The sequence below is a fragment of the Macaca mulatta genome, chromosome 3, assembly GCF_049350105.2.
Source record: "Macaca mulatta isolate MMU2019108-1 chromosome 3, T2T-MMU8v2.0, whole genome shotgun sequence".
Taxonomy (NCBI): domain Eukaryota; kingdom Metazoa; phylum Chordata; class Mammalia; order Primates; family Cercopithecidae; genus Macaca; species Macaca mulatta.
The window spans coordinates 13,105,503-13,118,722 of NC_133408.1; the positions used below are offsets into that span (position 1 = coordinate 13,105,503).

At 43.5% G+C, this 13,220-nt stretch overlaps 1 protein-coding gene across 2 annotated transcripts in view; it reads right to left on the bottom strand.

Moving 5' to 3' along the window:
• The window catches only part of KCNE2 (potassium voltage-gated channel subfamily E regulatory subunit 2), a 160,732-nt gene that overhangs the window by 76,235 nt on the left and 71,277 nt on the right, over window positions 1-13,220 (bottom strand). For both annotated transcript variants that reach the window (XM_077995812.1, XM_077995810.1), the window contains exons 2-3: window positions 12,664-12,760; window positions 4,260-4,335 (exon numbers count right to left, since the gene is read on the bottom strand). In XM_077995812.1, coding sequence (XP_077851938.1) covers window positions 4,260-4,262 — 3 coding nt within the window. In that variant the 5' untranslated portion in view covers window positions 4,263-4,335; window positions 12,664-12,760. The remainder of the gene's footprint in view (window positions 1-4,259; window positions 4,336-12,663; window positions 12,761-13,220) is intronic.

A 13,220-nucleotide genomic window follows, 5' to 3' on the forward strand; every position in this document is an offset into this window, starting at 1 on the left:
TGTTCAAATGTTTCACCAGGGCTTCATGTAGGTAAAATCTTTGTTGTGTTTTCCATATAAACACAAAGCATTTCTTGGAAGGTTTTTAAATATGGTGAATTTTCCAGGAATGTGACTATCATGTCAACAGAGGGAGGGTTAAAGTCAGGAAACAACAGGTGCTGGAGAGGATGTGGAGAAATAGGAACATTTTTACACTGTTGGTGGGATTGTAAACTAGTTCAACCATTATGGAAAACAGTATGGCGATTCCTCAAGGATCTAGTACTAGATGTACCATATGACCCAGCCATCCCATTACTGGGTATATACCCAAAGGATTATAAATTATGCTGCTATAAAGACACATGCACACGTATGTTTATTGCGGCACTATTCACAATAGCAAAGACTTGGAATCAACCCAAATGTCCATCAGTGACAGATTGGATTAAGAAAATGTGGCACATATACACCATGGAATACTATGCAGCCATAAAAAAGGATGAGTTTGTGTCCTTTGTAGGGACATGGATGCAGCTGGAAACCATCATTCTCAGCAAATTATCACAAGAACAGAAAACCAAACACCGCATGTTCTCACTCATAGGTGGGAACTGAACAATGAGATCACTTGGACTCGGGAAGGGGAACATCACACACCGGGGCCTATCATGGGGAGGGGGGAGGGGGGAGGGATTGCATTGGGAGTTATACCTGATGTAAATGACGAGTTGATGGGTGCAGGACACCAACAAGGCACAAGTATACATATATAACAAACCTGCACGTTATGCACATGTACCCTACAACTTAAAGTATAATAATAATAAATAAATTTAAAAAAAAACAAAAAACAAAAAAACAGAGGGAGGGTTGTATTTTGTTTGCTAAGAGTCATTCACCATTTGGGACACCATGTTACTGACAGCAGTGCCCCTTGTACAGTGTTTGAGTGGCAACATAGCTCACTTGAGCAGGCTGCATTTCTATCTGTTTCTTTCTCAGGGAGGTGGCATAGTGGCCCAGGTATCAACTTGGGTATTATATTTCCTACTTTATTCCTGCCTGAGCATTTACCTATGGAGACACATACTGTTTTATTATAAATAAGTTTCCATTTATTTTTAAGTCAGAGCATTATGTCCACCTTTTAAAAATAATATGTGTAGAGAGGTTATATGATTAATTAGAACCTCTCTATGACTAATTACAACAGAATTATAATTCTGTTCTGGGTTGAATTGTGTCTTCCAAAAAAGATGTGCTGAAGTTCTAACCCCCAGGGCCTCAGAACATATTTATTTGGACATTGGGTCTTTACTGAGACAATCAAGTCAAAATGAGGCCATTAGGATAGGCCTTAATGCAAGATGAAGGGTGTCCTTATTAAAAAGGGAAATTTGGACATAGAAACACACATAGAAGGAGGATGGTGTAAAAGACAAAGGGAGGAAACAGCCATCTACAAGCCAAGGAGAAAGGCCTGGAATAGACTCTCACAGCCTCAGAAGGAACCAATCTTGATGACAGTTACGACAAGATTTATGGCCTCCAGAACTTTGAGACGATGCATTTCTGTTGTTTAAGCCAGCAGTCCCCAACCTTTTTGGCACCAGGGACTAGTTTCGTGGAAGATAATCTTTCCATGGGATGGGGTTGGGCAGGGGATGGTTTGGGGATGAAACAGTTCCACCTCAGATCATCAGGCATTAGTTACAATCTCATAAGGAGCGTGCAACCGAGATCCCTCACATGCGCAGTTCACAATAGCGTTTGCGCTTCTATGAGAATATAATGCCGCTGCTGAGTGGACAGGAAACAGAGCTCAGGTGGTAATGCCCGCTTGCCCACCACCTACTGCCTGCTGTATGGCCCAGTTCCTAATAGGCCATGCACCAGTACCAGTCCATGGCCCAGGGGCTGGAGACCCCTGGTTTAAGCCACCCCAGTCTGTGATACTTTGTTATGGCTGCCCAAGCAAACTAATACAATTTCATTCCAGAAAAGTAAGGAGGTGTGAAATGTGTTATACAAAGAGGATATTGGGTATGATGTGGTTGAGAACAATTCCTCTATTCAGACTGTCAAGCAGGGCTGCAGAAAATGGCCCCAAACAGCAATAATAATACAAAAATCAGGCTTGGTTTGGCAAAGGGCAACACCGTAATGGGTAATTTCAGTGTCAGAAGTAATCAAAGTATTAAATATCTAGCAAAAGAAAAGAAAAGTAAGCCTCCAACTATGGAGACTTCCTGAACTTGAGAGGGATTGACCACAAAGCTATTAAAGTTTAAAAAGAAAGAAAGAAAATCTATTTCATACTTGGAGAAAGCTCTTAAAACTCTTCTTGCTGTGGACAAATAGCCCCATTTAATGTGTGTATGGATTTTCACTGTTCCTGAAGCATTTCATGTACTTTGTTCCATTAAACTGTTACAACAGTCCCAAGAGGTACGCAGAGCAGATGAAACTATTCTCATTTTATATCTGAGAAATCTGTGGCTGTTAGAGTAATTTGCTCAGGGTCAAATAAACATGACATTTTTCTTTATTAACTAAAATTATTTTGGCTGCAAGAAATAGCCACCAATACCAATGTGAGTAACTTACACGTAAAATAATTTGATACCTCAGATACTCCCAGCCAAGGAAGCCATGAGCAACTGGCCTTGGGAGGACTGGAGCCACAGTTCTTCCAGGGCTTTCTTTATCCATGCAGCTGCTATGTAGATGACTCCACAGCCCACCTCCAAGATCTAACTCCCTGATTGAATTTCAGATTTCCAGATGAGAATCTGACTGATCATTCAGGCATCTGACCCTGTGCCAACCAATTGTGCCCAGGCCAGGGAGGTCATCCAGTATCAGCAAGGCCTATAGGGTTTTGATCTTATGGTTTAGGGGGAAGTTTCTAGAGAGAGGAAAATCCTTATGTAGCTGAACAAGTCCAGAGAAAATCCATCCTTTTGGGCACTCAGCACACTCTAACCTTCCTGTGCATCCAGATATGCCCCCGGGTAACACAGTGCAGAACAAACAGGTACAAGCACACACCCACTTGCCGGGAGAAACAACTATAGGTATATCCAGCTAACAGTCCATCGATGGGGGAACAGTGCATCTAACATCACTCCTTCTCTTCCTGGGCTCACAGATTAGCTCTATTTCCTAGTCTCTGGGGGAACTAGATGTGGCCTGTGACCGAGTTCTAGCCAGTGGGATATGAGCAAAAGTGTTGGGCATCACTTTCAAGTCTTATCTGCTTTGCTCTTTCCCCTTCACTGACTTGATGCATATTAATATAGTGACCTTGGCAGATTCTGTATATTATGGGAAAAAAAAAAAAAACAACAACAACATTGAAGGAGCCTGGGTCCCTGAGTCAATTCTTGGAGGAGAGGCACCAGCAGATCAGGAACATATTTGGAATTTAGGAGAGCAAGAAATAAATTTCTACGGTGTTTGAGCCCTAACACATTCTTGGGTTTGGTTTTATGGCAGCTAGTGTTGCCTTACGCAATGCAGAGGATGATGCTCAAGACACATCTTTCAGAATGTTACCAAACTCCAGTTTGTGTTTGTTCCTTGCCCCTCATTCCATCACAGTCACTTCTCCCTCCTACAACCCCTACAGACTCCATCACCATCATTATAAATCATATAAAGAAATAGGGAGACAGAAAGAAGAAATCATCCTAGATATGAATCAAGAGACCGAGTTGCACACCTGACTTGGTAACTCTACATCTTTTGCTCATGGGAATTCCTTTTTCTCTGGGAACCACAGAAATGGGCTGCTGGCAGCTATGTTTATCCTGCATGAAATTGCCTCCTGAGGGCTGACTGGTATAGGAACAAATTCCTGACCTAAAAGGGCCAATCAACTTCTCTCTTTCAGGAATCTGAAATTTGAATGACAGAAAGAGATGATGAGATGAGGACCAACCACATTAATAGCAAAGTTCCAGAGGAAGGGTCTATTAACTCCTGAGGTTGACATCACTGGAACAGCATAGTTACTGTCTTTCTCGAGTGGACTCATTCAACTCTTCCCTGAATGAAATGATTTGCCAAGCAACCTTCTAATAAATTTCTGTTAATGCTGCAACTTTTTGAGTTTTTTAAAATTGAAACCAGAAGAACTCTATCTAATGAAGAAAGTCGTTCCAGAGGAAGGGATTTGTTGATCTTCACAGTACCCAAAGGAGGTGCTCTTCAACCATTAGCTCATTCATTCATTCATCCATGTATTTAGAAAATATTTATTGGGCTCCTACCATATGCCAGGCACATTGTGCTAGATGTTGAGGATTCAATGATGAATCTGGTCTCTGCTCTCCTGATGCTTGCAGCCTAGGAGAAAAGGGGACATTGGTTGGATAATCTGTCTCGTGAACATGCAGATTTTGAGAGAAAGATTCAGGTCTATGAAAGAGCATAGCAAAGGATGGAATCTAGACTTGTGGACATGAAGAAACAACACTTGCACTAACTATTGAATACCTAGTAGGCATTAACTCCTAGGAGAAATCAATGCTTTACCCAAATCTTTACAAAACTCTGTGATGGGAGCTTAAATAGAAGTACATAGGGAGTACCATGTGGCCCAACAGAAGTATTTTAATTTCTCTGAAAGCAATGGAAAAGGTGTCTCATAGTAGATGAGATTTTAGTTGAGGACAAAAAGGTTTTCAAAGAAGAAAATGGTGGAAGGACATTCCAAGCAGAGGGGAAAAAGCATATGCAGAGGCATGAAGGTATCAAAGTGTCAGAACAAATAGTTCCGTGTGGCCATAGGATTCAGGTGAAGGATATTTGTGAGGGAGAATTTCAGTAAGGAAGCTCGAGGGCCAGATTATGAAGGGCCTCATCTAGGTCATGCTAAAGCAGTACGATTTTATCCTGTGGGCAGTGGGGAGCCCAAGGAAGATGAACACAGGGAAGTGTACAGTGAGATTTGTGCTTTGGAAAGTTCATTCTGGGTTTCCTGAAGAACGGATTCAACCTGGGAGAGAATGGAAGATGACAGGACAATTAGGAGCTATGAACTGCCTCTGCTGTGTTAACAGCTGTTATCTGCTAAATGATCCACTAGAGGCCTGAGGTCTACTATAATCTCAGCATTCATGGGAAAAGAAACAGTTTGAAGTGTCTCCCCAAGCCTTCCTCTCCTACCTCATTCATCGCCACCATCTTGGTTGGCCCAAACTGCCTCAGGTGTGGCGTGTTGTGTGGCTCTTAACTGGTCTCTCTTGCTGTAATCCGCCCTTTTAATCTCTCTTCACGTTGCCAGCTGGTTATGCTCCTGGGACCTCTCAGCTGATCACATTCCTTCAACTCAGGGAGCTATCTGCTGCCTAAGGGTCAAGCCATAGTCCTCTCTTCCCCCACCAGCCTCTCACCCTTTGCTCACTAACACTGACTCTCCTTTACCTACATTGTCTTTAATTCTCACCTCACTCCCAAAGGAAACATTATTGTCCTTATTTTTTAGTCTCAGATAGGCTAAGTCACAGGTCACAGACAAAAGGCCACAGGCTGGTAAATTGTGGAATCACATTTTGAATTTAGACCTGACTGACTCTGAGGCCCATGTCCTTTCTATTTGGGAATGCTAACACTGAACTCATGTTTTCCAGAGAAACAGAACCAGCAGGATACAATAATTGGCTCGTGTGATTATGGAGGCTAAGAAGTACCAGCATCTACTGTCAGCAGGTTGGAGATCTGGGAAAGCCTATTGTGTGACTCAGTGTGAATCCAAAATCCTGAGAACCAGGAGAGCTGATGGTATAAATCCCAGTACAAGGGTCAAAAAAGATGAGATATGTTATCTACGCTAAAGCAGACAGGCAGGAAGCAAAAGAGACCAAATTCCTGCCTCCTCTTCCTTTTGCTCTATTGAGGCCCTCAGCAGATGAGATATGAGATGGTGCCCACCCACAATGGGGAGTGCCATCTACTTTATGGAGTCCATCAATTCAAATGCTGCTCTTATCTGAAAACACCCTCACGGACACACACAGAAATGATTCTTAATCTGGGTATCCTGAGGCCTGTCAAATTTATCCATAAAGTTATCCATCACAACTCCACCCCTTGTCAACTTGGGCACCCATACATATATCCTTAAACCATACTTAATCTCCAAATAAAGGTAATAATGAAGTCATAATTCCACCTAACATGATACAATCATCCTGCATACAACGAAAAATACACTGACTCCTTCCCCGGAAGATGAAGTAAAGTCCTTGAGTGATGTTTACTCTTTCCCTTGATACCTCTAATTTAAACACTGCAGTTTAAAATTCACAATACTTAAATACTATGACAAAAATCACTGGATCTTATGTGGCATGGTAAGGGAACAAGAGAGGAAAGAAAACAAAGATACACACACATGCACACACATACACACACACACATTCATAGCAGAATGAGGAGGAAATATTTGTGACAGTTAAGTCCATTTCTGTAACTAGTTACATTATTGTAGCTGGTTTTAATCACCACTTTCTTCCATTACCCATTCTGTTTTCCCTTTGCCTTCAGCAAGCACCTCAGTTGGTTATCGTTCTTTACCCAGTGGGGCAACCCAAACATTCCTTCCCCAAAGGTCTGGGTCATTACCAGCCCAGCCTGGATTGACTGTTGTCATTTTCCATTGACCTTAATCACAGGACATAGTAATACTAAGAGATACCAGAAGGTATCTCCTATAATTCAGACATACTCTTCCTTACCTTCATTGTGGAGATATAGTACAATTTCCCGTTGGTAATCAGGACCAATCACCCCGCCAATACCACAGCTCCCTTCCTTGCCTGTGGTTTTTGAGGCATGAGGAGCCCAAAGTGGTTAGATAGCAGTCTTGACTTTCTGTTCAATGGAATCATTGCTGTGTCTCTTGGTAGAAGCATTCCTTCCTCCAGAAATAAGACCTCTAGCCCAGCAGAGCATAAGGTCATAAGAATAAGAAGCAAAATTTTGCTAGTGGGTAATAGTGAGTCACTCCAGTTTCCTTGGACCCAAGAATCCTGGCTATCAGAGAAGTAGCACCATGTATTGGAGGATGATACAAAGCATAAAGAGCCTTCTGGAGAACCTTGCTCTAACTCTGCAAGGTATTACCACCCAGCTGACACTAACTGCATCTGCAAAAGGCCATTCCACTGTTCTATCAAGTTAGCTGCTTCAGGATGGTGGATAACATGGTAGGAAGAGTGAATTCCATAAGCATGGGCACATTGCCACACATCTTTTGCTGTGAACTAAGTTTCTTAATCAGAAGCAATGCTGTGTAGAATATCATGGTGCTGAATAAGGCAGTCTGTAAGTCCATGGATGGTAGTATTGGCAAAAGAGCTGCATACAGGCAAAACACATTTGTATCCAAAATAAGTATCTATTCCAGTAAGAACAAAATGTTTACCCTTCCATCACAGAAGCAGTCCAATGTAATCAATCTGCCATCAGGTACTTGGCTGATCACCCCAGGGGATGATGCCATATCAAGGGCTCAGTGTTGGTCTCTACTGCCAGCAGATGAGGCACTCAGCAGTGGCCATAGCCAGGTCAGCCTTGGCAAATGGGAGTCTATGTTGCCAAACCCATGCACAATCTCCACCCTTGCCAACATGGCCACTTTGCTCAGGAATTCACTGGGAAATGACAGAGGTGGCTGGAAAAAGGATGGCAGGTATTCATAGAACAAGTCATCCTACCCATTATTAAGTCCTATTCTGCTAAGGTCACCCTTTGGTGAGCATTCATATGGATACAAATATAATCACTTTTTTCACCTATTTATAGAGGTATGTCCAACCTACCTCTTCCAAATATTTGTCACTAACATTCTAATCTTGTTTCTTCTAAGTTCCTGACCATCCAGTCAGGATGACCCCAGCCTATGAATCAGTATATAATTGCATGTCTGGCCATTTCTCCGTCCAAGTAAAGTGAACCACCAGAAGTGTGGCTCAGATTTCTGCCCACTGAAAGGATTTCCCTTCGCCACTGTCCTTCAGGGATGGCCCAGAGAGGGCCTGTAGAGCTGCAGCCATCCACTTTCAGGTGGTGCCTGGATGTTGTGCAGAACCATCTGTAAACCAGGCCTGGGTCCTCTCTTCCCCTCTCAACTGATTCCCTACATGAAGCCATAGGGAAACTCCCATGAAGCTGGGAGAGAAGGCATAACAGGGGTGGAACCACAGACATTTGGGTCGCTTTTTCATGTAACTTACTTGTGTTTCCAGGGCCCACCTGGGACCAATCATATATACCACTTCATTTGATCATGGAGTGTTGCTTTACATGCCTGACTTTATGACTTGATGGGTCAGACAATACCCAAACCATGACGGGAAGCTCTGGTTTCATGGTAACTTGGTGGCCCACGGTTACATGTTCAGTCTCTATTTAAAGGCCCAGTAGCAGGCCAAGCGCTGTCTCTCAAAAGGAGAGTAGTTACCTTCAGATAATGGCAGGGCCTTGCTCCAAAATTTTAAAGCCCTGTGCTGCAATTTGCCTACGGGGCCTGCCAAAAGCTCCAAACAGCATCCCCATCTGACGCTGACACTTCAAACGCCATTGGATATCTGCTGGATCATATAGCCTGAGTAGCAGAGCAGCAGTCACAGCATCTGGGATCTAGTGCAGAGTGTTTTCTTTTTCTAGGTCCCACTCAAAACTAGCAACTTTTTAGGTCACTTGGTAAACGGCCACTATCTGGTTAAGTGTATCATAATCCACTGTCATTCTCTATGATCTGTTTTCTGCACAAGCCAAATAGGAAAGTTGAATGGAGATACAGTGGGAATCACTACCCCTGCATCTTTCAAGTCCTTCATGGTGGTACTAATCTCTGCAATCCCTCCAGGAAAGCAGTATTGCCTTTAATTTATTATTTTTCTAGGTAGAGAACATTCTAATGGCTCTCAGCCTTTCCTACCATAATAGTTCTCACTCAACATGTTCAGGGAACCATTGTAAGGATTCTGTCAGCTGCCAGCTGGCAGAATCCATTCCAGTGGTGAATTCTGGAACTCAGGGAATAACCACAGGATGGGTTAAGAGGTCTACTGAACCCACTGGAAGATGGACCTGAGCTAAAACTCCATTGATCATTCAACCTTGATCATCCATAGAGAAATTTGGGGTCTCTCCATTCAGAGCCAGTGATATGGTTTAGCTGTGTCCTCATCCAAATCTCATATTGAATTGTAGCTCCCATAATTCCCACGTGTTGTGGGAGGGACCTGGTGTAAGGTAATTGAATCATGGGGCAGGTCTTTCCCATGTTGTTCTTGTGATAGTGAATAAGTCTTAGGAGATCTGATGGTTTTATTCAGGGGAGTTCCCCTGCACATGCTCTCTTGTCTGCCACCATGTAAGATATGACGTTGTTCCTCCTTCCCTTTCTGCCATGATTGTGAGGCCTCCCCAGCATGTGGAACTGTGAGTCAGTTAAACCTCTTTCCTTTACAAATTACCCAGCCTTGGGCATGTTTTTATTAGCAGAGAGAGAACAGACTAATGCAGTAAACTGGTACCAGTAGAGTGGGGTGCTGCTATAAAGATACCTGAACATGTGGAAGCAACTTTGAAACTGCTAACAGGCAGAGGTTGGAACAGTTTGGAGGGCTCAGAAGAAGATAGGAAAATGTCAGAAAGTTTGGAACTTCCTAGAGACTTGTTGAATGGCTTTGACCAAAATGCTGATAGTGATATGGACAATAAAGTCCAGGCTGAGGTGGTCTCAGATGAAGATGAAGAACTTGTTGGGAACTGGAGGAAAGATCACTCTTGCTATGCAGAGACTGGCAGCATTTTGCCCCTGCCCCAGGGATCTGTGGAACTTTGAACTGGAGAGAGATGATTTAGGGTATCTGACAGAAGAAATTTCCAAGCGGCAAAGCATTCAAGAGGAAGCAGAGCATAAGAGTGTGGAAAAGTTTGCAGCCTGACAGTGCATAGAAAAGAAAAAAAACATTTTCTGGGGAGAAATTCAAGCCTGCTGCAGAAATTTGCATAAGTAACAAGGAGCCAAATGTTAATCATGAAGACAATAGGGAAAATATCCCCAGGGCATGTCAAAGACCTTCATGGCAGCCCCTCCCATCACAGATCTAAAGCCTAGGAGGAAAAAATGATTTCCTGGGACCGGTCCAGGGCCCCCCTGCTGTGTGCAGCCTATGGACTTGGTGCCCTGCATCCCAGCTGCTCCAGCCATGGTTAAAAGGGGCCAAGGTACAGCTCAGGCCATGCCTTCAGAGGGTGCGAGCCCCAAGCCTTGGTAGCTTCCATATGGTATTGAGCCTGTGGGTGCACAGAAGTCAAGAATTGAGGTTTGGGAACCTTTGCTTAGATTTCAGAGGATGTATGGAAATGCCTGGATGTCCAGGCAGAAGTTTGCTGCAGGGGTAGGGCCCTCAAGGAGAACCTCTGCTAGGGCAGTGCAGAAGGGAAATGTGGGGTCAGAGCCCCCACACAGAGTCCCCACTGGGGTAGTACCTAGTGGAGCTGTGAGAAGAGGCCCACTGTCCTACAGACCCCAGAATGGTAGATCCACTGACAGCTTGCATCGTGCCCCAGAAAAGCCACAGACCCTTAACACCAGTACATGAAAGCTGCCAGGAGGGGAGTTGTACCCTGCAAAGCCACAGCGGTGGAGTTGCCCAAGACCTTGGGAGCCCACATTTTGCATCAGCATAACCTGGATGTGAGACATGAAGTCAAAGGAGATCATTTTGAAACTTCAGTGTTTAATGATTGCCCTGTTGGATTTCAGACTTGCATGGTGCCTGTAGCCTTTTCGTTTTGGCCAATTTCTCCCATTTGAAATAGGTATATTTACCGAATGCCTGTACCTCCATTGTATCTGGGAAGTACCTAACTTGCTTTTTATTTTACAGGCTAATACGTAGAAAGGACTTGCCTTGTCTCAGATGAGACGTTGGACTGTGGACTTTTGAGTTAATGCTGAAATGAGTTAAGACTCTGCGGACTGTTGGGAAGGCATGATTGGTTTTGAAATGTGAGGACATGAGATTTGGAAGGGGCCAGGGGCACAACTGTATAATTTGGCTGTGTCCCCACTCAAATCTCATACTGAAATGTAGCTCCCATAAATCCCATGTGCTATGGGAGGGACCTGGTGGGAGGTAATTGAATCATGGGGGTGGGTCTTTCCCATGTTGTTCTCACGATAGTGAATAAGTCTCACAAGACCTGATGGTTTTATAAAAGGGAGCTCCCTGGCGCATGCCCTCTTACCTGCTGCCATGTAAGACATTACTTTTCTCCTCCTTCCCTTTCTGCCATGATTGTGAGGCCTCCCCAGCATGTGGAAGTGTGAGTCAATTAAACCTCTTTCCTTTATAAATTACCTAGCCTCTGGTATGTCTTTATTAGCAGCATGAGAATAGATTAATACAGTCAGTGTCCAGCAGTCCCCAAAAGGTCTGATTATTTCCTTTTCCCTAATATACCCTGTTAAGGCTGTGTGTTCCTCTGGGGAAAGCTGGGAAAAAGATTAACAGTATAAATTTTCTATGGTATAATGAGGGCTCTTCCTTGAGCGGGCCCAGTCTCACTCAAGGGGTTCTGAGTCTGTAAAAGGCTCAAGTCTGGGAATTGATTGAGGGGTCATGAGTCTGTTTTTATGATTCAAATTAGACTTTTGTTCACTTGACCTATAACTTTTCTGCTTATACAGATCAAGTAAGAATTTAGTAGGCTTCCTATCTATTTCACTTCTATGAACACTGATCAATTAGCTAATGCCAGAGTCTGTAGGAGTAGACTGTTTTGACTGCTGCTTTGACTCTGCTGTACATTACAGTAACCCTGCCCACCTTACCTTTGACTGTTTAGTGCCACTACCTGGTCCCTGCCACCCAGGAATCTATTTATTCCCATTGTGTTTGGGTTTTCCAATTCAGTAACTGTGGTTCTCATTGTGAGGTCTGGTCTACAGAAAAGAGCAATCACAGAGGTCTTCAAGAATGTTGTGGCTCCTCTCACAAATTTACTCCTCACAGTACTGGTGAAATGTATGTCTTCTACAGCCTCCCAGTGTGGATGAGTAGATCCTAAATGACAAAACCGCTCTAATATTCCAATCTCCCTAAGCCTTTGATTCCCTCCCTCTACATTAAACTAAGGTAGGTAGGTCATTTCCAATTTGCTCACAGTGGGACACCTTTGGATCTATGTTTCAACCAATAAACCAACCAAACAAACTGTTAGAGCCATTTCTAACTCCATGAACTGCAATATTAGATGCAAAATCTCTGCTTAGTGAGCCCATGTCAATAAATTCAGCCTGATCCAACTTTATGTTCCTTCTATGATTATCCCACACTTTTAGTATACAGCCCTACACATGTTCCACAGACTTCTGCCTACAGTAATTTAAAAACTCAAGCAGTTCTTCTAATTATAATTACTCTCCTGGGTCACACATGGTTCACCTTTAGGAGCCTGTTAGAACTTAAGTCAAGTTATAGGTCTGGAAGCAAAGAGGGATGGTGGGAGTGGGTCCTGAAGAGAATCAGCATTGTCTTCCAAGGCAACTGCCTCAAGTGAAGTCATTACAATTTCCTCAGGCAATGCAGGGTTAATCCTCCTGAGACCCAAGTGGACAGGCTGATACCACCGAGATGATGGTGCCATTACCTGAGAGTGGGAAGGCCATGGTCACTGGGGTTGAGGAGGCCACTTCTGCTGGGGGTAAGGAGGTCAATTCCACTGGAGATAGGGAGACGTCTGCCACCTGCAAAGCAAAATAATCAGAATTTAGGGGCTCAGTGTCCCCAGCTTCATCAGGGTCTTCCCACACCTCCCTATCCCAATTTACAGGATCCCATTCTTTCCTAATCAATGCCCTCACTTTTACCCTGTGAGGCTGGGAGCTCAATTTGTCTTGTAATTCAGCCAGCTGAAAGATAAGATTCTGTGTTTGATTTTCAGCATTTCAGCTCTGTGGCTACACATGATGAGGGTCTTTTTTAGGGCATACCAAGAAGCTCTTGAGTCATTTATGTAGCACTTGTACTGGGAGTCCCTGTTCAGCACTTCAAGTCCCTGAGCTCAGCTCATTAGGAACAACCAACCAATTCACTATATTTGTTCATTTTCCAGAAATATTTGAAAGTATTATATACAGATTCACCTATATCCTTGCTTCTCATAGGTAGTTAAGTGTATTCTATGCAGGTATTTTGTGCATTTCT